The sequence below is a fragment of the Panthera onca genome, chromosome C2 (assembly GCF_046562875.1).
Source record: "Panthera onca isolate mPanOnc1 chromosome C2, mPanOnc1 haplotype 2, whole genome shotgun sequence".
Lineage (NCBI taxonomy): Eukaryota > Metazoa > Chordata > Mammalia > Carnivora > Felidae > Panthera > Panthera onca.
In genome coordinates, this window is record NC_138347.1 from 66,158,813 (window position 1) to 66,183,131 (window position 24,319).

A 24,319-nucleotide genomic window follows, 5' to 3' on the forward strand; every position below is an offset into this window, starting at 1 on the left:
CTAAGTCATGACATAGCTGTCATTTTCTGTGCTTGTGCCTGTGTGAACTTGTCTGAGACCTTCCACTGCCATCTGCAGCAGGCGTAAGAAAGCTATGGCACTGGGGTGCCTGGATGGCTCAGTCAGTTGGGTGTCTGACTTCAACTCAGGTCATGATCTCACTGCTTGTGAGTTCAAGCCCTACATCGGGCTCTGTGCTGACAGCTCAGAGCCTGGAGCCTGCTTCACATTCTGTGTCTCCCTCTCTTTGCTGCCCACCCCCACTAACACTCTCTCTGTCTCAAAAATAAATATTAAAAAAAATTTTTTTTAAAAAGCCATGGCATTAAACTTGTGAATGTGAACACCAGCATTTGGGAAAAAATAAAAATAAACAAACCCAGAGACACTCATAGACCTCCTTTTGGGAAAGGCAGTATTGCCAATACTTTTGATGGTATGGAGGACAATATTGTGTGGAAAAAAACAAAGATCAACAGTTTTGAATTGAAAACGATTCAGAAGAGCTTGAGTATGAGCATGAAGACCTTTTTTTTTTTTTTTATGAATGCACAAGACTGATAGAAGATAGTCTTTTAAAATAGGACTAAAGCAGTGCTTTCCATACACTTAAAATATAAACTGTAAGTGCTAGCTAAGAAAGTACTTTTTAATGGTACATAAAATAATGTGAATCTTATAATCATTTGCACCTATGTCAACAACATCAAGCTTTAAAGAATAGTCTCATTTTTTTCTCTTTAAATGAAGAGTCCCATTTTTTTTCTCTAGGCTTTGACTATTTAAATAACATCATAAATTTCTAAAGGTCAACTAACACTCAGCTATGAACTCATGTAATCCTGTGGGCTTTTCCAATGCAAGGTTTTTAAGTACCATTTTAAACATTTCTATCGTTTCTATGCTAAATGGCCTATTTATATTTTCCTTATTTCAGGATCCATGTTGGCAATCTGTATTTTTACTAGGAAATCACCCATTTTCCTTAGGATTCCAGTTTGTTGCCATATGTTTTTCTTATTATACTTTTAATTTCTCCTGTACTTGTCATCTTTTACAGAATTCATAATTTTATCTACTTTTGCACAGTTCTTCTTAATTAGGTCAGATATTTTGCAAAGGAGGGCTTTTATATTTATTTGTGCTTTCTACCTCTTTTCTATTACTTTCATTTTAACTCTAATCTTGATTAATTCGCTCTTCCCAATTTTTTTTACTTTGTTGCTCTTTTTTCTAATTTCTTAAGATAAAAACAAACTTTATTTTTTATGTTTTCTTTAATAATGAAATCACTTAAGGTATATATTTTCTTCAGAGTACAGTTTCCACTGTGATGTTTGGGTTTTGGTAAAAAGCGTTCTCTTTTTCATTGCTTTATGAATACTGTATTTATAATTTTGTTTTGATTTCCTCTGTATATGGTTTTTAGTCTTCCTTACATTATTTATTGTCAACTTTATTGAATTAAGATGAGAGAATGTGGTTTTTAGAATCTGTTAAGTCTTTCTTTGTGGTCAAATATGAGTGATTTTTGTAAATTTTCTATGGGTACTCCAAAATGTTTTGTTGTTTGTTTGAGGGATATTAGACTCTATACAGAACTATTACATCAAGTTTATTGATTGTATTATTCAACTTGTATGTCATCCCATATTTGTTATATACCAGATTTGCCCAATTCTGAAATAAAGTATTAAACTCTATCACTATAAATGCATTTTATCAAATTCTTCTTGTATTTCTTCTAATTTTTTGCCTTATATATTTGGCTGTTATTTTGTTTGGATTATACACCTATCAAAAGTTGAGAAATAACAGAAGTAAAACCAATGAATCATTGAAATAATAGTAGAAGTTTATTGCACATACACCAAAGAGATAGTTTGCCAAAATATGAACTCAGACTCAGAGGTATATTGTTCTGAAGCAGCTTATGTAGTAAGAAAGCAGTGACTGTTTATTCTTCACAGAAATTGGTTATAATATTAGAATCTTCCTATATGATAGGGAATTGATCAGTGGTTACCTCAGATCAACCTTGGGAAACAGTTTAACTATTGCTTATGATTTCTGGAGGCACAAGCAAGAAATGACCCAGGTCACATTAGCATTGCAAAATAAGCTAAATTAAACTTTGTATGACTGCCCTGGTTTTATCTGCACAGGGAATTTTCAAGGTTGGTCTTTGTTTTTTTAACAACTTACACATTGCTCAGCCTGTGGTTATCTACATATGTATTTTATCTACGTATCTATATCTGTCTTTATATTGACCTATTTATTCTAAGTTTTGTTATTCACTACCATTTCCTTCCTTATCATCTTGGGCTCTATTATTTGACTAGAGCCCCTTCTAAAGTATTTAGTGGGAAAACATAGGTGTTACTCTGTCTTCTTACATATCTGCAATCTTCTTTCACTGTGGAGACTGAATTATGTCTTGGCTGGTCATGGAGCTCTTGAGGTGCAGTCCTTTTCTGTCAGACATCTGTAGACGTTAGTATTCCACTAACTTCTGACTGCTGGTGATGCAGATAAGAGATCTGATTCTGTTTTCTTTATAATAAGGCAACTTTCTATGTGGAAGTTTGTAAAAAAAATTTTTCCCCTTAGAGTTCAAAAATTTTACCAGTATATTCCTAAGTGTGTGTGTGTGTGTGTGTGTGTGTGTGTGTGTGTTCATCAGTTCAGCTTGGAACTTGCAGATCTCATTCAATCTGTAGACTTAGGTATTTCTTGGTCCAAGAAAATTTTCTCCTTTTATATGTTTATTGTCTGTCCTTCATATGTACTTTTTCTCCAATCACATTTCCTATACTGTATATTAAGTCTCTTGGATCTATCCTTAAGTCTCCCGTCTTCTCTCTGATGATTTCAGTCACTTTTTATTTTTGCTCTGTGCTTCGAGATATTTTCTCCATTTGATCTTCTAGCCCACTAATTTAGGTCTCAAGAGTGATCATTCTCTCCTTTCATTTATGCAGTATTATTTTAAAAATCTTTTCTTTTTTTCTTCCATTTCCCATTGCTTCCCCCATTCCTTTCCTCCCCACTCTGGTTCCCACCTTTCTTCTCTCTTTCTCTCCCTCCCCCACCCCTTTCTCTTGTTAGTGCTAAAGGTCTTTCTTTTTTCTTGCACTTGTGTCTTCTTGGTATTTGTTCTGTCTGTTCTGGTTGATCTTCCTGTCTGCTATTGAGTCTCTTTGGGTATGTTGTTATTTCCTTTGTTGAATCAGTGGGGCTCAGGGCTATTTGTGGTGTCTTAACAGGCAGCAGTCATAGATATGGTGGAAAGCAAAGTGGTTTCCTCTCTTTGAGCTCATTGTGTAGAGATAAACTATTCATAAGACTTTTATTGAAGCAGGGAGGAAGATACCCTTTTCTCCCTGGTCTGATTCTCTCAGCCTCAGAGGCAGGGAAGACATAGCTCACCATTCAGTTCCTTCTTGTCTTTTGGGGACCTGGAAAAAGCCATACATCCATGTGGGGCTGAAATCAACCTTTACCCTTAGGATCCATAAGATCTTGGAAAGCCAAGTTTTCCCTGGATATGTTGGTTTGTTTTTGTCCTGAGCACTTCCAGTGATGGTCTGTCTTGTAGTCTTGGGAGGGGAATCCTGGCATCTTTCCCTCTCCAGGACTCATACAGTGCCCATAGCCTCACATTTATTCATACACCCATAGGTCTTAGCTGCCATTTGACAAAAGATTGTAGTTGCTAGTTGAAGAGAAGGCAACTGTACTCAAACTGCCATCTTCTTGGTGTTCTAGTCCTTAGGCACTTAGTAAGCCCTTAGAAGGTATGAATACCTCTTTGACCTCCATGTCTAATTCTGTGACCTACACATCATCATGATAATGAAGGTGGAGAAGGACAAAGAGGAGAAAGAAAAGGAGGGGGAGGAGAATAAGAGAATGAAGAGGAAGAAAAGGAAGAAAAGCAAGACACCAGTGCCCAAACTCTTTAGTGATGCAGCTATCTTTTGAAGACTGGTTTTTAGTACAAAGAGATTTCCTTAAATCAATGTCTGCATCTAATATGACCTTCCCACCTTCCTAACTGTCTAATTTTATGAGGAGTGCACCCATGGGTCTGTATTTCTGGATCTGTTCATATATGAATGATTGCCTAATCTTGCCCTGGTGCTCATGGTTGCATAAAGAAAAGAGATGAAATGTTAGCTATTTGGGGCTAAAGGGCATGCAAAGGAAAATCACCCTCATCAGGGTAATAGGATTATTAATGATAAACAGATCCCTTCAAATTCTGATTTGAGAAAAAGAAACACCTGCTTTATGTCAGATCCACTTCTTGGTCTTTACTGTAAGATGGCTTTGGCACTGCATCTTTGAAAGGAGAAAAAAAAAATCAATCCTATCACACAATAAGTCCAGTATTGCCTGCAGGATCACCTAGCAGCTCATTTATTCCTCTCTGGGCCACATGGTCAGGTGAAAGTGACAGGCACAATTTGCTCTCTGTGCCCAGTGATCAAACTTCAATCTTTGGCTGGGCAGATATGTATATATGCATGGATACCTGTGTGTGTATGTGTATGTGGGAATATGCGGGATTGTACAAGGATTTGGGCTTATCTCAATATTAATAATTATTGACCTAACTTAAGTTCCTCTCCTTTTTAAAAAACAATTTTTAATGTTTATTTGTTTTTGAGAGAGAGAGAGACAGAGAGGGAAAGAGAGAGAGAGAAGGGGGCACAGAATCTGAAGCAGGCTCCAGGTTCTGAGCTGTCAGCACAGAGTCCAGTGCGGCGCTCGAACTCATGAACTGTGAGATCGTGACCTGAGCCAGTCAGACTGAGCCACCCAGGCACCCCTTAAGTTCCTCTCCTTAACAGCACCTTGAAGAGATTATATTACTTGAGAGTTCATAAGGGTATACAAAAATATGTAAAAGAGTGAATCTTCTCTTTGGGATAAGTTTACAATGATTAATATGCAAACTTACAAATAATATGCATATATAACTTCACTGTGGTTCACGTTATCAATCACCATCCTTCCTTACTGGGGCATCCATTAAATAATCAGCCAAGAGTGGCTGGGAAGCATCTTGTCCTTCTTTCCTCCTCCTAGATACCTCAGCTCCTGTAGCTACACTAGCCTGGGTGCTGCTTAGTGTCAAGGTTGAAGGCTTCACTGTGAAGAATTCTCTTTTCTCAACTTACCAGGTTGATGTCCAGTTCTTATATTATTGGATTTAGGTCTCCATTGCATAGAGCTGTGATCCTGTTGTGTTCTCATTTTCCTCTTCCTAAGAGGTTTTGCACACTTATTAGAAGTGTGGCTCCTGTGTACATTCGTTTTTAGAGTGATGGGAGGAATTTTGGATTGGGAGAAAGGACAGAGAAGATGTAATGAGAGGAAGGGAGAAGCAACATTTTGGAGCCAAAGGTACACAAGGAATATAATGAGTAGCATGCATGTACATGTGTGCATGCATGCGCACATATGTGCGTGCACACACTCTTGCGTATACTTTGTATTACTAATGTCGTTGTGCCTCTCTGCTGATATAAATAATTTAAAACTTGTCTCCATATCTAATCTGGCTAGCACAGATCACAAGAACCTTAGGAAATACTTCCTCCAGTGACAATTGTTAAGCTTCACAATTGCTAAAGAAGTAAAATCTTCTCTGAGGTACTTAAAAATAAGATAGGTTCTCACCCGGATAGTTGAATTGTCCTCTTGTGTAAAGTGGTGTGATGATGACTTCTCAAACTGTCACTGATTCTGTGATCACTTAGAACTAGAGAGAAATTCCTCTAGTGAGCCAGAATTAAGAATTAATTATAATTACACTGCAGTTTAAGTCAAAGACACCTGGTATTCATCTAATTCCTTCTTATCCATTAGTCAATTACACACGTCTTTTTTATATGACATGCTGCCCTCAGCAGAAATGAAAAAGATTGTTTCAGAGAGACTCATTGACATGTTATTCACTACAACAGACCCTTGTAGGCTTTATAAAGGGTAGAATTTTAACTGCAGATTCAGGGGTAAAGTTCTTATTACTAACTCTGCCCCTGGCTGTATGTGCACCAGTCTAGAAGGAAAGATGAAAAGACCTAACTAGAGATGACTAAAAAGGGTATAGGGAATAATGCAAGAACTTACAAATATTTGAGAGCTACAAAAATAGAAAGAGTTCTGAGCACAGCTAAAATTAGACTTAAAATGAGGAAGAAACTTGGAGACCACTGTCAAGTTTGAAAGAGGTTAAAATGAACAATAAGGACAAAATTCTAAAATTGTGGCTTTTTGGCTATAACCTAAGCTTAATTTCAAAGTTAAACTTATTTCACATATTTTTATTTTCTTTTCCATGAGTTTCCATGGCATCATGGAATATTTTCTTTTCCATGAGTTTCCATGGCATCATGAACAGGTTTGCTTTTCCATTTAAATCTTCTCTATTTACAAAGGTATTAAGAGTGCATGATTATTCAGATTTAAGTAGTAAAATAATCATACAGCCTCATAGCTAGATCGAAAACAAACTGTTGTAGAAATTATGTGTAGTGCTTATAAAAATGTGTAGTTTAGTTGAACTTGCTTTCCTATCATGGAATCTATGTTTATGGATTGACCGTAGGCAGATGCCTACATTTTCTTATCTTTCTTGGTAATGTCAGTCTGCTCCTCACTGCTGCTTAAGATGTTAGCCATGTCTTTATCAATGGTCAAAAGAACCAGAGCACAACTTGATAAGGTTTTCCTCACCGAAAGGGAAGGCTATCTCTTGCCTTGTGGCTATAACCTGAAATATTTGACCAAGTCATCTTTTCATGAATGTTTCTTGTGAAGTTGATCTGTTTGCTGCTTTTGTTTTCCATGATTCAGCAGACACTCTGATGTAGTTGATGTTGGCTTCAATATGGCCAATCCACTTGAATATACCATCTTAAACACCCTCAAAACACTTTCAGTTCGGAAAAGAGAGTGGCTGACAGGGAGAAGCAAAAAAAAAACCAAAAAACAAAAAAACAAAAAAAAAACCCATTAGAATAGCAGTCAGTGCCTGGTCTAAAGTAGGTGTTCAATTAAAAGAAACACACATATTAAAAAAATAAATGGATTCTAGCCCCAGCTCTGTCACTATTTATCTAAGAGAACTTGGGCGCATCTCACTTTGGGCCCATTTCTTCATCTATCAAAACCCCAGTCCACTGAACTCAAGTCATCATGAGGGGACTTTCACTTAAGAATTATCACCCTTGGGCGTCTGGGTGGCTCAGTCGGTTAAGCGTCTGGCTTCAGCTCAGGTCACCATCTCACGGTCCGTGAGTTCAAGCCCTGCGTCGGGCTCTGGGCTGATGGCTCAGAGCCTGGAGCCTGCTTCTGATTCTGTGTCTCCCTCTCTCTCTGCCCCTCCCCCATTCATGCTCTGTCTCTCTCTGTCTCAAAAATAAATAAGCGTTAAAAAAAAATTAAAAAAAATTAAAAAAAAAAAAAGAATTATCACCCTTGCTGGGCAGCTAAGTCACCTACAACTTGGGAGCCTCCACAACTATTGATGCCTAGACTCCACCTCTAGTGATCATGTTTCAACTGGTCTGGAGATGGGGTCCATGCATTTATATACTTTGAAAGGTTCCATTGTGGTTCTAATGTGCAATGAGAATTGAGAGCAGCTGCCCAGAAGAAAGCTTTCTAGCATCTTTTTCCTCCCTGTGGGAGAAAGACTAATTCATCTGCTTAGATGGCCCAAGTCTGATGATAATTTTTCCAGCTTTCTCTATTGGGCAGCACTATAGGGTTTATGTTTGACCTGACCTCCTTTGGATCATGTTCTGCTCAGCCTTGTGGAATGCCATCCGGGGGTAGACAGCCCCTTGCAGGGGAAGTCTGTGATTCTGGTTGGTTACATTTGATTCAGGGAGAATGTAAGAAGCTCAATTCCGGTATGGTAAAGCTGACATTTAGATTCCTTTCTCAAGTCCATGTCAATTTATTTTAAACTCAGAGAAGGGAAACTACACCAACAAACTTCACCAAATCTAACCCTACCCCAAGTGTCATGAGGACTAATTAAGGTAGGTTCTTGAATGTGCTTTGTAAACAGTAACAAGCTCCCAGATATTTACTATTATCTATAGTTTCCTACCAGATCTAAAATTGTGAATACTCTGAGATGTAGTGCAGCAGCATCACATTGAATGTGGCTGGCAAGTAACAATTCAGTACCAATAGTGTTATGATATCCTGTCATAGAATACGGTATTAGATAAAGGAGAATGTTATAGTGAGTAGCAGTGAAGTGGGAATCCAGAGGCTTGGATTCAAGATTCAGACATTTTGATTCCTGGACAAGTCTCTCTTTGCTTAAATTTTTTTCATCTCTCAAACAAGTGAGTCCATTTCATACCTTTAAAGTTTCTTCTAGCTCTAACATTCTAGAGAATGTTGATGGAATTGAATTGCTCATGAAGTTGGCAGTGACTGATGTGGATAGGACATGTCCAAGTGTTACTATCCCCAGAAATGTTCTGCCTTCCTATTTAGTATCTACAGTTTATAAGCCATTAAAGAAAATTTTTCTTCAGGAAAGAGGTCAGTTACACCCTGTTAGGATGTCCTTGGAACCACAGTAGAGGGGACGGCCATCTCGCCAGCCAGCGCAACCCAATGAAAAGCCCCTAGTAGCGTGCCAGAATGAATTGGAGGTCAACCAATCACCGAGTGACAGCATGACCTGATGCGAAAAAGGCCCACCTGGACCTAAACCCGGAACTGCTGCAGCTTAAAAACCCCACCCCACCACACCTGGAGGCGACTTCCCTGACTCCTCTCTCTCTCTCTCTCCCTGAGTCACAGAACCTCTCCCGAGACCTTAGTTCCCAAATAAAGCCTTTGACCGCTAAAATTTTTTAGCCTCTGACTCCTATCTTTACCCTGCCTTACACCTGACCCTAACATTTGGTGCCGAAACCCGGGGAGAGGTAGTAGCTCGCCTCCCTTGGCTGAGCTCCCTCCTTGCCAAGCCAGAGGCCAACCACCCTACTCTCAAGCGCCTACAGGAGCCGGTAAGTAGGACAGACCCCTCCTTCCCTCTTCCAACTATGGCTGACACCCACAAGTCAGTCTCCTTTCCTCCGCATGCTGCAAGGCCCGCACGCCAATAGGCCCCTTATTGCGGCGCGAGGGACACCTCGCCCTGCCACGCCAATGGCGAATAACGAGTCTAAACCTCCTCGATCTCTTACCTCCCCCACAATATCTGTTAAAAAACTTCCGGCTCCTGGGCTTACAAGGTGAACTTCGTCGTAACCGACTCATCTGCCTTTGCACTGTAGTCTGGCCTCTACAAATTAGATGATTCTCAATGGCCACCTGAGGGGTCTTTACAATACCAAATCTTAACCCATCTGGACAATTTCTGCCATCGGCTGGGAAAATGGAGAGAAATACCCTACGTCATGGCCTCTTGGGACCTCAGGTCTCACCCCAACCTATGTTCCTCCTGCCCCTCTGCATGCATGCTCCTTGCCCACCCACAACCCCCTGACGACCCCACCTCACCAACTTCCCTGATCTTCGACCCGTTAGAGGATCTAGCCACACCGCGCACCAGCCCTCGCCCCCCTCCGTACTCCCAACCTCCAGCCGTCCCGCCCTCGCCTCCCATATCATCCCGAACTCGTGCTCAGGCCCCTCCCAGCGAACAGACCCCAGCGGCCATCTTACCTCTCCGTGAGGTGGCAAGACCTGAAGGCCTGGTTCGCCTTCACGTCCCCTTCTCCCTCCAAGACTTATCCACCATTGAAAAGCGGCTAGGGTCATTCTTGTCTGACCCCACCCAATACATTAAGGAATTCCAATAGCTTGCCCAAGCCTACAGTCTCACATGGTATGAAATCTATGTAATCCTCACCTCTACCCTCACCCCTGAGGAGAGGGAGTGCATCCAGGCTGCAGCCAGGGAACATGCAGACCAAACCCACATGACCGACCCCACTATGCCTGTAGGGGCCGATGCTGTCCCGGCGGCCAACCCCAATTGGAACTACCAACATGCAGGCAATGGTCACCGGCGCCGGGACCAGATGATCCCGTGCCTACTAGCAGGCATGAGGGCAACCTCAACCAAATCAGTAAATTTTAACAAACTTCAAGAAATAATACAGGACCCCAGTGAAAATCCCGCAGCCTTCCTTAGCTGGCTCACAGAGGCACTTACCCAGTATACCAGACTAGACCCTACCACCCCCGCCGGGGCCACAGTATTGGCCACCTACTTTATTTCCCAATCAGCCCCTGATATTCAAAAAAAACCTAAAAAAGGCTGAAGATGGTCCTCAAACCCCTATGGCCGACCTGGTAAAGATGGCTTTTAAAGTTTTTAATGGCCGAGAAGAAGCTCAAGAACAACGGCGATAGGCCCGTCTCCAACAAAAGGTACAATTACAGACCCAAGCCTTGGTAGCTGCCCTGAGGCCAGCCACAATAAAGCCCTCTGGACCACAGCCCCCTCCGGGGCCAAGCTTTAAATGTGGCCAAGAAGGCCATTGGTCTCATCAGTGTCCCTATCCCAAAAAGCCTACCAGTCCATGCCCATTGTGCCAGCAAATGGGCCATTGGGAATCCGATTGTCCTAACCCAGGGGACAACAGACTAGCAACTCCCCCACGTGGCGAGGCTTCACCCCGCTTGGACTCTGCCTTCCAACTGCTGGAGATGGAGGATGACGACTGAGGAGGCCCAGACTCAGTAACTCCGGTGACCCACGCTGAGCCCAGGGTAAAACTCCAGGTAGCGGGTAAGTCCATCTCCTTTCTGTTGGACATGGGGGCTACCTATTCCGTCCTGCCGAGCTATTCCGGCCCCACCATGCCGTCCTCCGTTTCGGTCATGGGCATAAATGTCACCCCCTCCATTCCCCCATGCACACCAGTACTCACCTGCTGCCTGGATGGCTTCCACTTCTCCCACTCCTTCCTAGTCATCCCCTCCTGCCCCATCCCCCTGTTGGGCCGAGACATCCTCAATAAATTAGAAGCCTCAGCAACCTCCCTATCTGCCTTACAAAGGCAGATCAACTCCCTAGCACAGGTCACTCTACAAAACCGACGAGCCCTAGATCTCCTGACAGCAGAAAAAGGGGGAACATGCCTGTTCCTGAGGGAGGAATGTTGCTACTACCTCAATGAATCAGGCTTAGTTGAAACCAATATAGAACACCTAAAGGAAATCCACAAAACTCTATCCCCCCCGCCCAGGATCCTCAGACCCCCTAACCTCCTAGTGGCAATCACCCCTCCTAACTTGGCTCCTCACCATAGTCACACCACTAGTTGCTATCTGTATAATACTTATGCTCTTACCTTGTTTTCTCTGTTTCGTACGAAAACGAATTCATGAAGTTTCCCAGGTTGCATTTCACCAGATGGTGGTCCGGCCATATTTCCGCATTCCAACCTCAGACCCCACAAACCATGATGTCGCCCTTACACCCGCAGGAAGCAGCCAGATCAGATCCGTCGCCCATTATCACCAATAAGAGGTTGGAATGTTAGGATGTCCTTGGAACCACAGTAGAGGGGACGGCCATCTTGCCAGCGCAACCCAATGAAAAGCCCCTAGTAGCGTGCCAGAACGAATTGGAGGTCAACCAATCACCGAGCGACAGCATGACCTGATGCGAAAAAGGCCCACCTGGACCTAAACCTGGAACCGCTGCAGCTTAAAAACCTCACCCACCACACCTGGGGGCGACTTCCCTGACTCCTCACTCTCTCTCTCTCCCCGAGTCACGGAACCTCGCCCGCGAGACCTTAGTTCCCAAATAAAGCCTTTGACCGCTAAAATTTTTTAGCCTCTGACTCCTATCTTTACCCTGCCTTATGCCTGACCCTAACACACCCAATGTTTTTTTCTCTTCTGCCCTTCAATTTCTGAGCCTATCTTAACCAAGAAGCCCTCCTATATACTAACCAGGGAAGTGGTAAGCTTTTTCCATCTCAGCAAATTTGAAACATTTACCTGTTTTGTTTTGCAAAGAATGTGTCTTTTCTACCCACTCTGCTTACCTCAACTCATAACCAACCACAATATTCTTTCCAATTTTGGAATCTAGAAAAATGTCAGGTGTTATAGGGCCACCAAAATAATGGCATTAAAGAACAATACTAAGTACCATAATATTAGTGTGCTGTTAGTACTATACTACTTCGTGTTAAGATTGTTTGATTCTGGACTAAATGAAATGGAGTACCTGACCTTCATCAGCAAAATGGCCTCACCAACTTCTTATTAGAACATGCATCCATAAGTCTGATATGACTGTGGAAGCAGAAGGAACTGTGGTAGAAAGGTACCTGGTCTAATTCATCTTTTATCCTTTGCATCCAGCACAGAGAGTGAATGCTAATACATGCTTAATTTAATGTATGTATTCATGTACTGAAAAAGTTCAACAAATAGATGAGCAGTGGTACAGCAAGTAATCAGGCAAATACCAACATTATAAGGATTTTAGATTTTCTAAAAGTTCAATTAAATTAAAATACTGCCACTTTTCCAGAATACAGAATCAAATTCCAAGAAAGCACTTTTAATAAAATAAGGCACAATGTTTAATAAGGCAAAATTCACACAGAGGGTTAATATAACATCACATTCTCTTGTGAGTCCTGTGGGGGGAAAAAGGAGGTATAGAATTGAAGTAGCTTAAATATATTTTTAGACCATTTGCCATTACCAATATATAAATTTGATGCACTTAACTGTATCTTATTCTGAAAAGGAAATATAATTGTTGAATCATGTTGCTGAATTACATTTATTGTTATCATTAAGTTTTAAATATCTATATATTTATAGATATTTGTAATTCACAAGATTTCAAGTAGATAAAATTAAGAAATCAGACAATAAAAAGTAATCTGACTAAAGCAAAAGTACATATATTTTCAATATCCTTTGTTGATACTTTAAAGTCCCAAACTTTATAAAAAGTTAAAGTTAAAATACTGGTAATTTAAAATATTTCTCCCATTATACTTTCATTTCTCATGAATACAAAGTGGGCTCAGAAATGCAACAAACACCAATTATGGGCACACAGGTCTCTCCATGATTAAACTGTTGTAAAGTGATTGTTGAAATTAATATTCCTTCTAAATAACATACATCACATCAATGACCACATCAATGTCAACCATTTGAGTTTAAAAGGATTCTCTTAAAACATCAGTTGTAGACAGAAGAACTAACCAATTTAGTAATGTTTTATAGTACCAGCAACAGCATTTTCAATCTTATCCCAGTTTCTTCTAACTACAATTTAGAATAAAAGTTTTATCCCATTTATTCACAACCACAGAAAGTAAGTTCTGGTGAATGCATACAGTCAATCCAACCATGGCTTTCTGGTACAGTGGTATATACATAACCTTCATTAAACTAGTAAGTTTTAATATTTACTAGATTGAATACTGTACCTTAGGACAAACTGAGACTAACAAATCCCAGGTAAAAGTCTAGTAGCACCTAAATCAGTATTACCCTGTGAGTAATAATTCAATAATGTTTGTTGTTAGTGAACTGTTATTTTATACATCAATTCGCAACAAATATGGACCACGGAGAGACAGAAAAATGGAGATATTTACATGAAAAATGTTAAAACATAGCCCCTTGCAACCTAGTGTTACAAAGAAACCACTCAAAATATCCTAGGCCTCACAGCAGTAAAATCTTTGCATCATGCTATTAACATGACAGCCTTTATATGCTGTCACCCTTAGTGGTAGCAGATAAATTTACTTTACAAAATAATATAAAAAAGAGTATACCTTTCACTGATTTTATTTCAGAGGACCCTGATCCTTATGGCTTGACCTTCTCCCATAGTATGCATGATTAGGATTCTTTCTCCAGAAGCTCTAGACTCATAGACATTAGGCCCTGTTTTAGGGGAAGGAATTCCTCAGGTCACTCACAGTCTACCTCCCTCAAGTTAAATGCAAAAGATCATTAGGCTGTCATAAACCACTTACTAAATGACAGTGCCCCAAACTTTGGGTCTACAATGAAGGATTTAAGGCATACACTTTCTGAGCATACATGAAGACACTGTTGCCTTTAAAAAGATCATGGCTATAATGAAAATACAGAAGTGGATTCTATTAAATTCATCACATTAATGTTATACAGAGTATGGTGCTTAATACAGAAACAGTGACAGGTACTTCTTTTCTACACAGACAGAAGTATGTATCACAGATCATGTTGCCTAAAAACATACGTATCAGCCTTTGTTGTTAACACCCAGCAGAACTTTTAAAAGCTATTTTGGACTAAATGCAGAATAATATTTATACTAACATAATACAATCTCTAATTTGGATAAGAAGAGGGTCATTTAAGTAAAAATTAGGTATTTCTAAATAAATGCAGCTTAACTAATTACATACACATATTATAACTGCTGTTTTGCCTACAAAGGGTTTTATTACTTAGAATAACATTTTATATAAATAAATACTGCTAAAATGCTTTAAAAGATCAAACTTTATTTGCACCAATTATTTGCTTAGTATTTTTTTTCTTTTTTTACATAGTGAAAAGGTAAACACTAACTAAGGCTGTACCATAAATTTCAGGTTAATGAGGTATTACTTTCTCCCTTTGGAAAGAGCAAAGTTGGCTCTAAGAAAATCCTATTTACTTGCTGGCTTGTCATCATAGAGGGATGTGGATAATCTCCCAATAGCAGAAACCAAAGAAACTTAGTGATAAAGACTTTCAGATGGTTGTCAATGGGCCACATGATTTTAAAACAATTCACTATTACTTTAAAGAACTTTCTTGGCTCAGGGCTATCCTGGGGTGTCTGGTGACTTCTCTTTTCCTGCCCTTTGTTATAAAGATTTCTTTCATTTAACACTCCAGCAAACAGCCTTTTCCTACTCTTTGCTTAAATTGATATTTACAATGTTTGGTAGAATTGGTCTGCAGTATTACACTGCACCAGCGTGGACTGCCTTTAACTTTTATCTACATCAACATAAAAATTTCTCAAATTTGAGGTACAGTTTACAATGCATCTTTATTTTTAAATTTGGTTACTTAAAATTCCAAAGAATAGAAATTTCAGAATAAGAGACTCCTCTGGCATACATATAGAAGTAAAATATGAACAGTAAACCCTCAGATATACCTCTGGTACTCAAATACAAGGAATACTAAGAACCTCGACTAGCTTGTCGTTAGGTCAGCCAACCCCTGGCACCATGGAAGCAAAATGTTCTATCAGCTAATCTTCCTATTTCCTAAAATCCTAGGACTATTCAAACTGAGTTGGTGATGCTGAGAATTGGATTCTAAGAATAAAGATTACTAAGAATGTTCAATGTACCCATTTCCATTTCAAATATGAACACTGAAAAATTCCATTCTAGACACATTAATGCTGTGGTGAAGTAATTTGATACACAGAAGTTCTGGTCACTAAAATTAGAGCAGTATCAAAAACTTATTTCACTATGAAAATTAGCGCAGGTTTTGTAAATCTCAAAAAATAAAGTTTATTAACTAGTTTAAACACAAACAGATGACTTAGCAACTAAAGAGAGAGACTATATTTAAAATACATAGCTATATGATTCGGGAATTGATTATCTGGTTGTTAAATTATCAAGTCCCTTGCATCTCATCTTCTGGCTAATTTCTACCAATCACCATTTATGAAAAAAAGGTAAGGTAGAGGAGAGAAACAAAAAATCTTAGAAATTATTAGCAGCTCTTATAAAAGGTTAGGTCAAAGATTTAAAAGAAAAAATATATTGATCTGTGTTCAAGGGACAAGACTAGCCCAAGGTCCCCCTGCAACACTGGCACCTTAACTCCTAAAAACGAAACAACAACAACAAAAAACCAAAAAAGATAAAACTAACAACTGAAATGTAGAGTTTTGTAAAAGTCACTAAAGACAGCTACACACTGATCTTAGATTTTCAAATGTCCACGTACAACAAACATTTTGTTGTATATTATGGTATACATCTACATATAAAGCAAAGTCCAGAAACTATTTCTGGTTGGACCTATTTACATCTGTAAAGACCAATCAGTGTAACTTCTTTCTGGGAAGCTGGAAAGAGGTAAGTATGGTTAAATACTATACTGACATACCTACCCATTTATTTTACGAAGACTAACTCTCAGAAGATTACCCAAGCTGTTACTTAGGTCAAGCTGGTAATAAATTAGTAAACTGAGGCATTTAAGCCAGAAAAATTTGGTCCTATCAATTTGGATATATTACTATGAATACATTATTTTCTATGAAAATATTTTATGTATTGATATTAACTCAGTTACAAACATTTTGGGTTTGCCACTTAGGCACTGCCTAAGTCATCTTTACCTTTCCTAATTTTGTAGTATGCAGCTTGCTGTGGCTCAAGTGGAAAAGTAAACAAAGGCTTTCCATTACTTCCATATTATGATATAATCACCCATGTACTACATTGCTAGGCAGCAGAAACATACTAGATTACTTCTACAGACATAGACAATTTCTGAATCAAAAGGAAAAAAGAATCTTACTACATTATAACGAGGTGAAGGGATTCATTCTATAGCAGCGTTTCACAACTGCAGTCATGAAACTCTCATGATGTTTCATGAATAAAATAATAAAGTCTGAACTATCCTACAGTATATTTTCTTCTAAAATAAAAAATAACATGAGACAAAACCCTAACATATGTACATATTATTATTATTATTATTATACAACAATCTGGTTTTAAGAAATGGTGTGCCCCAGTCATGAAAGCCAAGAAGTCAGAAAGGAGATCCTCTGATGTTCCAATGTGTTTCTGACCTGCGTACGACTGTATAGGTAACATTTACCAACAAAACATCATGTTATTATTATTGGTCAGTTATCTAATGACTGCTAGTATGTGTTGTGCATTTTATAATATCAACTTATAATTGTACTATCATTCAATTTTTATTGCATATTAAACTAGTTAATAAAAATTTGGTCATTTCTAATAGCAATTAATTTGTGACACATTTTTCTGCTATACTTTAGATGTCTTCAATAAATTTCTTGTTATCAATACATTACTTTCATAAAGTATTCTATGGTTAAACTAGTTTTAGAAATTGCTCTATTTCACACGATTTCGAGACTGCTTTAAAGTCTTTACATAAATGAGTGCTGCCCACAATTTTATTTGGCTTGTTGTAGTAGTTTTCTAGTTTTTCTTTAAAATGTACAGAAAGTTACAGTTCAGTACACACAGGCAAAGGAGTCAGAGGTGAGCTAAAAATTTTTAAATCATCTTCCCACTCCTTTAATGCAAGATACAAAGAAGTTTTCTGAGCTTACATCTCTTTTCTGTCAAAAGAAATCTGACAGATTTTTATATCAAAAGCTATTATCTGTCTTAATGAAAAGATTAATCAAGACTGTTGCCTCCCATTAAATGCAAAAGTGATTGCTTACAAGGGATCACTTCATGTTTAAACAAAAAATTCAAGTTAAGGTGGCCATGAGCTCTGATGTCAGATATATAGTTGTTTACCTAGTTCTGTTAAAGTATATTTTAAAGCATTCTGCATAGTATGTCAGATTATACAGGCTACTCTGGCATTATTCCTTGAATAAGTTTCTAAAACCTTGCTAGGATTAAGGCACTATAACAGTCATTGCTGGATTACAGAAGGGAAACCACAATCATATAGAACAAAAGAGCATACTGAAGAGTTTCAAAATCCCACATAAAAGTTATATTCCTTACTTTACCAGTTAGTAGGTCAGAAAGGGTTAGGTCCTATGTAACCATCTGGGAACTTATCTGAATGGCTCTGTAATCTAGACACACGGGTGATACAAGAAGGGAGGGCAGTTCCTGTTATGGGATAGTGTTCAGCCTAAACCCAAGGACAATTCTGGTAATAATTACAGCTCTGATCACTTCTTTCTTCATCTCAACTGTCACAAGTCACACTACTCATGGTTTATTATAACACTGCTCTTCAGAATGCTCCAATGTGCTGTATGATTCATGAAAAACTTGAGTGAAAACTGCAAAGAATCAGCTAAATTTGAAACTGCCATTCAGAGTAAAATTATATTCAAAGAATCCAAACATGGAACTGGACTCATTCCTGCTGAATAAGAAGATGAAATACAAAATCTTTTCCGTCATCTCCGACTCTTTCACAGACATTCAAGATGAAGATCTGGTTTCCAGTGAACTTCAATTTTCTTTTCTAACCACATTTGCTCAGTTCTTTTAGTGTTTCACACCACCCTGCATTCTTTTCAACCAAGAAGAACTTTCTGCATTCTGTGTGCAGCAACACTAGCTTCATCTTCTGAGTCAGATTCGCTCTGGGATGTGGAGCTGTGAGAGGCAGAACTGCAAGGGGAAGAGCACTCTGGGGAACATAAGTAGTGCATCAGTGGGAGGCGGTACTTCCCACAGAAGTCCACAAATTTAATTTGTCTGACACAGCAGTCAAAGTAGACTCCTGGAAAGAAGAAGGAATTAAGTACAAAATAATCATTACAAAGCAAAGAGCCATTTCTTTTTCAACCCCTTCTCCAGCATTCTGAAGAAAAGTCATATACAGTCTTCTCTTTTAAGCAGAAGCAGTAGTTGCTTCTATAGGTATTTACAGAAATAGCAGAAGGTCTTAGGGATGGCAATTTGGCTGCAAAGAGAAGGCCAGATAAGATTTAACTTAAAGGGAGCTGGCATTAAAGGGATACTGTTTACTTAGCTTGTTTTCTCTGGGTGACTTGGTGGACAGTGGCTGATGGAGAAATTACAGGATACCCACCGTTGTGTTCTTCCTCTGTTCCCCAAGTTACTCCTTGGTACTACCCTTCAGTCAAGAAGCTTTAAAAAAGCCCATAAAACTGCTTTAATAATGATCTTAAAAGATTAAGTTGTCATTTACAAAATGTGCTGGTATTCCTGTTCATATACACTGGGAAGGCAAAATGCCATCTTACATTTCCACAGGCTCTGAATCTACAGGTTTCAAAGCGGTTTCACTAATGATCTCACTTGATTTTCACGCAATTATATATTGTTAGGTAGACTGAAACTAGTATTCCCCTTTTTTGATTCCTACTTTAGTGCTCCTGAATCTGGGGTCTTTCAGCTAAGTAAAAATACAGCTAGAGCTGAGAGGAAAGCAGAGGTTGCTGTGGCTCAGGGTTCAGTATTAACTGGAACATCTACAACTCTGGGTCCCATCATCTTTCTGCAGCGAATCTCAACCTCTTTTTTCTAAGATTCCTCTGGCACCAACTACTCTGTGTATATCACACAAGGGACTAAAGTAAAAAGATGTGGTTCAAGAAAAGGAGAAATAATGATTTCTATTTAACTTTTTCCTAATACTTTCCCCATTAACTTTAAAGTTTTCTGATACTATAAGAATAATTCATAGTTTAAAAAGGGTGTTTCATGGTACGTTACTTTGAACAATTTAGGAAAAAAAATAAATGCAATAAAGTGGTCAGTTAATATTGATAATAAATTCCCTAAAATGTGTTAGCATCCTGAAAACAGATGGAAGTAATAAAATAAAGCATTATAGAGTTAACATGCGCTAAAACAGTACAATACTACCTTGTCATTTCTGAAATCTCAGACTCTACAAAGACAAAAAACCCTCACAAAATATAAACTTATTTTTGTTTAACTTAGGGTTCAAGAGTTAATGAGTCTGAGGGGAAAGTATCAAAGGCTCAATTTATAATTAATAATCTTAACTTTTAAACTAATAATTTTTAAAGTATTTTTGTTTCTGAGATAAAGGACACGCCAACATACTAAAGAAGTCATTTTAAAAAAGCATTTAAAAGGATACCGTCCCTTACCACTGTCAAAGCCAACTTGGGAAAGGAGAACCACAGAGAAGAGCATAAGCACATCTAATCTGGCACAGCACAACACCTTCTATTTCTAAGAGTGAGTGGCCAGAAACGGCCCAGGGTATTGTCTTTTTTTTTTCCTTTTTAAACCAACAGTGTCGTTTTTATTTTTTAATATTCTTTGAGGAACCTAAATCATTTTCTCTTTTAACCTTCAAACAGTTCAAGACACAATGGGACTTTCAGGGATAATCTCACTTGGCTCTGATCATCATTATGCACCATTTCCTTAGCACCTACATTTCTCCTACAATAGTAAAAACCTTTCTGTAGCCTCATATATTGGATTTTTAAAAAGAAGTCTTTTAGGAGAGAGCCAAAATAAAATGACCTGCTATCAGTCACCAGCTCCCACCCACATACCCTGGCACTTGAGGCCCTTCATAGTTAGGCCTCAATGTGTCTTTTACTCCTCTCTCATTACTTCCCTAACTGCACATTTGAGTAATTATTACTCAAACCATAGTGTGCCCATACTGTTTTGTCTCCAATTTTGCTCTCTCCAACTGAAAAGTTTCCTATCCTCAATTTTACCATATCAAAATTCAACTCATACTTCAAGAATCATCTCATCTTTTCCAGACCCAATTAAATATACTCTCTCCCTCCACTGATTTCCAATAGTACTCTGATTTCCTATTTTACTCTGCCTTACAGTCTACCATTTCTTTAATTCTCTCCAAATATTCTAAACTCCAGAAATTTTGAGCCAGGGATTTACAAGAATATATAAGTCCAGGGTACATTCCAAAACTGGCACATTCAGCCCATTCTCCTACATCCTGAATCATGTTCTATGAAGGTACCTGATACTCAGAACAGTGGGTCTACGAAAATGTCCTTCAAATAAATATGAAAGGTGGCTACACATTTTGGAGACTCTTTTTAAACTGTTAGGACTATTGGGGCACCTGGGTGGCTCAGTGAGTTAAGTGTCTAACTCTTGGGTTTCAGCTCAGGTCATGATCTCACGGTTTGTGAGTTTGAGTCCCACATCAGGCTCCGTGCTGACTGTGCAGAGCCTGCCTGGGATTCTCATTCTCCTTCTCTCTCTGCCTCTCCCCTGTTCATGCTCTCTCTCAAAATAAAGAAATAAACCTTAAATAATCTTACATTTCCACAGGTTCTTAATCTACAGGTTTCAAAGCGGTTTCACTAATGATCTCACTTGATTTTCACTCAAACTTAAACTGTCAGGACTGTTTAATGCTTCTTTTGTGTTTCCTCTCATTTTACTGTCTTACTCTACTATCCTATGACAGTTCAAAGACATGCTGAGACTTTCTGGGTATTTTCCTTCTGTATGAATTGTAAAAACAAACAAACAAACAAGCAAAAAAGCAAAACCAATGAAAAACAAAAAGGAAGGAAGGAAGGAAGGAAGGGGGAGATGGGAGAAATGTCTTCTTTTTGGTAAAAGGGTGAAAGGATGAAGGAAACAGAAACAGATTAAATGCCTTTCTCTGAAATAAGACAAGTAATTAAAAACATTTCGATCATCAATATAAAAAAAAAAAAGCTCAAGGAACAGGAAACATATATACTGAATGAACTTACCTCCACACTTTGGGTTTGGGCAATTGCTGGCTAAACTCAAGTATCTAAGAAGATTCCCAGGAAGATCGAAGGGAGTGTAGGAAATATTTCGAATTTTAATGGTCCGTGCAGCTAATTCCAGGAGAGTTGGAGGGTCATAGGTTAAATCTCTAACAAAACGAACAACCAATGGATTTCCTCGCAAACTCAATTCTTCCAAATGAATAAGATTGAGGATCTCTCGAGGCAGGTATGTCAGCAAGTTATTGTGAAGACTGAGGGAACGAAGTGAATGCAACCTACAATGAAGGTAGTATAAAAATCAATGGCAGGGAGCAAGCTAACTACCGAGAGAGTTAAGCGAAGAGCTTGATTTCCCCAAGAGAATGAGCAATTAAGGTCAATGAAGTAAAATAAAAAGGAACTGAAACTAGAGGGCAGACTTGTAAATATCATGAAATGACATTTGCCCATGGAATCTTAGAGAGTGTAGAATTAGTATTCTGATGTGCCAGGCTGATACAAATGCTAGATTTAAAGATTTTTTTTTTAGTATGCCTTATCATTCAGATACCTACAAAGATTTAAAATGCAACAGAAAGCAAGTTCTTTCACATTATTTCATCAGAACAGGAATGCTTCATATCAAATATAAAATCAATTAAAATTCCATAAACCCTGGAGAAATCTATGCCAAATTACTCTATTTTTGATTAGAGAAAACTGGCTAACCAAATATTTTGAGGAATAAACCAGGGCATTTAAAAGTAGTATTAAAAATAAGCAACTCAACTCACAGCAAACTCAAAACTATAATTCTCATGTATCATTTACTTTGAGAATGTCTAATTCTCTTTTACATATAAAATACGTGGGATGAATACTTAGGACAAAAATTCCTAAGCCTGGATCTCTGTGTGTACTTAGATTGCCTGAAACTACTCACTGTGAAAGCTGAGGAGGCACACTTTGAATTTTGTTGTCACATAATACCAAGTAACTTAGAGAAGGCAGATTTGCTAATTCTGGTGGGATTTCTTTGATGAAGTTTCCTCCGAGATATAAACACTCTAAACTGTAAAAACAAATAAAAACAAATGTAAACAAACAAAAACTGGACAAGAAATTCCAATGTCTTTATTACAACAAACATATTTATTTATTAATTCAGCAAATGTTTTACTTAGGGATGTGCTAAGTGCTATATGGTCTCTAGAGAAATAAAGCAACCTTCAAGGAGCTTATATGACAGGTAAGCAGGTAAGACATGCCATCATTAGACAATATTATAATTAAACACAAAACAAGGACATAAATAAGAATAACATGATTAAAATACCAAAGCAGAACAGTCCATAAGTAATAGAGAAGTTTTAAAAGTAGAGAAGAAAAGGACACAGTAGTAGGGACTGAGACAGGTTTTGCGAAAGTGTTATGACTTTGGCTGGACTTTAGCCCATGCAAATGCAGGAAAGAAAATACTTTAGGTTGGAGGGGAGAGCTTTTTTGGGACAACAAACACATCTTTTAACACAGAAGAAGAGAATTCATATTGAAGAACCCAGAGAGAAGGCTGAAGGAAAGCCAGATTACATGAAGCCCAAATTCTGTGATGGTAGGCTTGGGTTTGATGCACTGTGAGGCAATGGGAAAGCTACTAACCTTTTTCTGAAGACAGTGGAAAAACATGGCTGAACTCTACATTTCTTCTTTGTTCTTACTATTGCAAATGCATTCTTCAGGAACTATCTAAATAAATTATGTAAAACTGACCACTATCATGAAATTAAAGTTCCAGACAGTCACCTTATTTTCCATCAAGTTAACAATATTTCAGACATAAAATATATTGCACCAAAACGTACTGCTACTTTTTGTGGTGATGATTGTAGAAAGGCTCTCTCCAAAAGATTTCGGCAGGGAGTGGCAGAATCATTTCTTACAATGTATATAAATATAATTAAAATGTATACATACAGATCTTTTTCATTACTGTTTTGTCTTCCTGTTAAATCTGTTAACTCAGTAGACACTAGCATTCTTTAAGACACCTTTAAGTGTGTCTTAAAGAGAAAATACCTACTATACCCAAACTTCCAGGGTAAGAATTCCCTGGGGTACTTTTAAAGCTACAAAATCGAAGCCCCGTCCAAATTTAATCAGAGTTCCAGGGTAAGATTTTAGGAAATCAGGTTAAAAGGGAAATGTTAAAAGGTAAAGCCAAGTTACTCTGCAGAGCTACAGCTAATTACAAATCCACAATTAGCATTTAAGGGCACTTCTTACCACGTAAACCTGCCAACACTTACTATCATCATCTCCCTTAATTTTTTGTTATTATTTGTATGAAAAATGACACAATTCTGTTCTTTAAATTTGCAGTTCTCTAGTTACTAGTGAATTTTGTATGTTTTGGCCATTTGTGTATCTTTAGAGAACTGCCTGTTCATATCCTTTACCCATTTTTATCATAGGTTATATGGCTTTCTCTTATTAATTTGTTGGGAGCTTTGTTGTTAAATATATGTTCTGCATAACCTTGTTTCTCTGTGGCCTAGAGCATGGTCTATTTTTGTTCATATTTTACACATGTACAATGAATGTGTAGCTACTAGGATTGAGCTTATTAACTGCAATTCAAATTTTTACAGTTATCTCTCATTATTTGGCCTTCTTGTTCTGCTGCTTAGTCTTCTACCAGAACCATAGTTTTCCTTCTTCCCTTTATAATTACCAAGTTTTGTTCTTTCCCTCTGAAAATACAGGAGCTATAATACAGATAAATCCTTGATAAACTGTTCCTTAACTCACATGAAGCATTTCTCTTTTTCCCTTTTAATC

The 24,319-nt window shown here is 38.2% G+C and overlaps 1 protein-coding gene and 1 long non-coding RNA gene across 3 annotated transcripts in view; one reads left to right on the forward strand and one right to left on the reverse strand.

Annotated features, from left to right (window-relative positions):
• LRRC58 (leucine rich repeat containing 58) overlaps positions 1-24,319 on the reverse strand; it is a 75,327-nt gene that overhangs the window by 37,129 nt on the left and 13,879 nt on the right. Inside the window, exons 2-4 of one of the 2 annotated variants that reach the window (XM_060639877.3) lie at positions 22,425-22,553; positions 21,500-21,777; positions 12,560-18,525 (exon numbers count right to left, since the gene is read on the reverse strand). In XM_060639877.3, the coding sequence (XP_060495860.1) occupies positions 18,317-18,525; positions 21,500-21,777; positions 22,425-22,553 (616 nt within the window). In that variant the 3' untranslated portion in view covers positions 12,560-18,316. Of the gene's footprint in view, positions 1-12,559; positions 18,526-21,499; positions 21,778-22,424; positions 22,554-24,319 lie in introns of those variants that run through there. The other variant, XM_081796587.1, reaches the window with a different exon arrangement.
• LOC132683672 (uncharacterized) lies at positions 9,108-11,834 on the forward strand. Its single transcript, XR_013557916.2, has 2 exons — positions 9,108-10,786; positions 11,487-11,834. It is a non-coding gene; the product is annotated as an uncharacterized LOC132683672 (long non-coding RNA).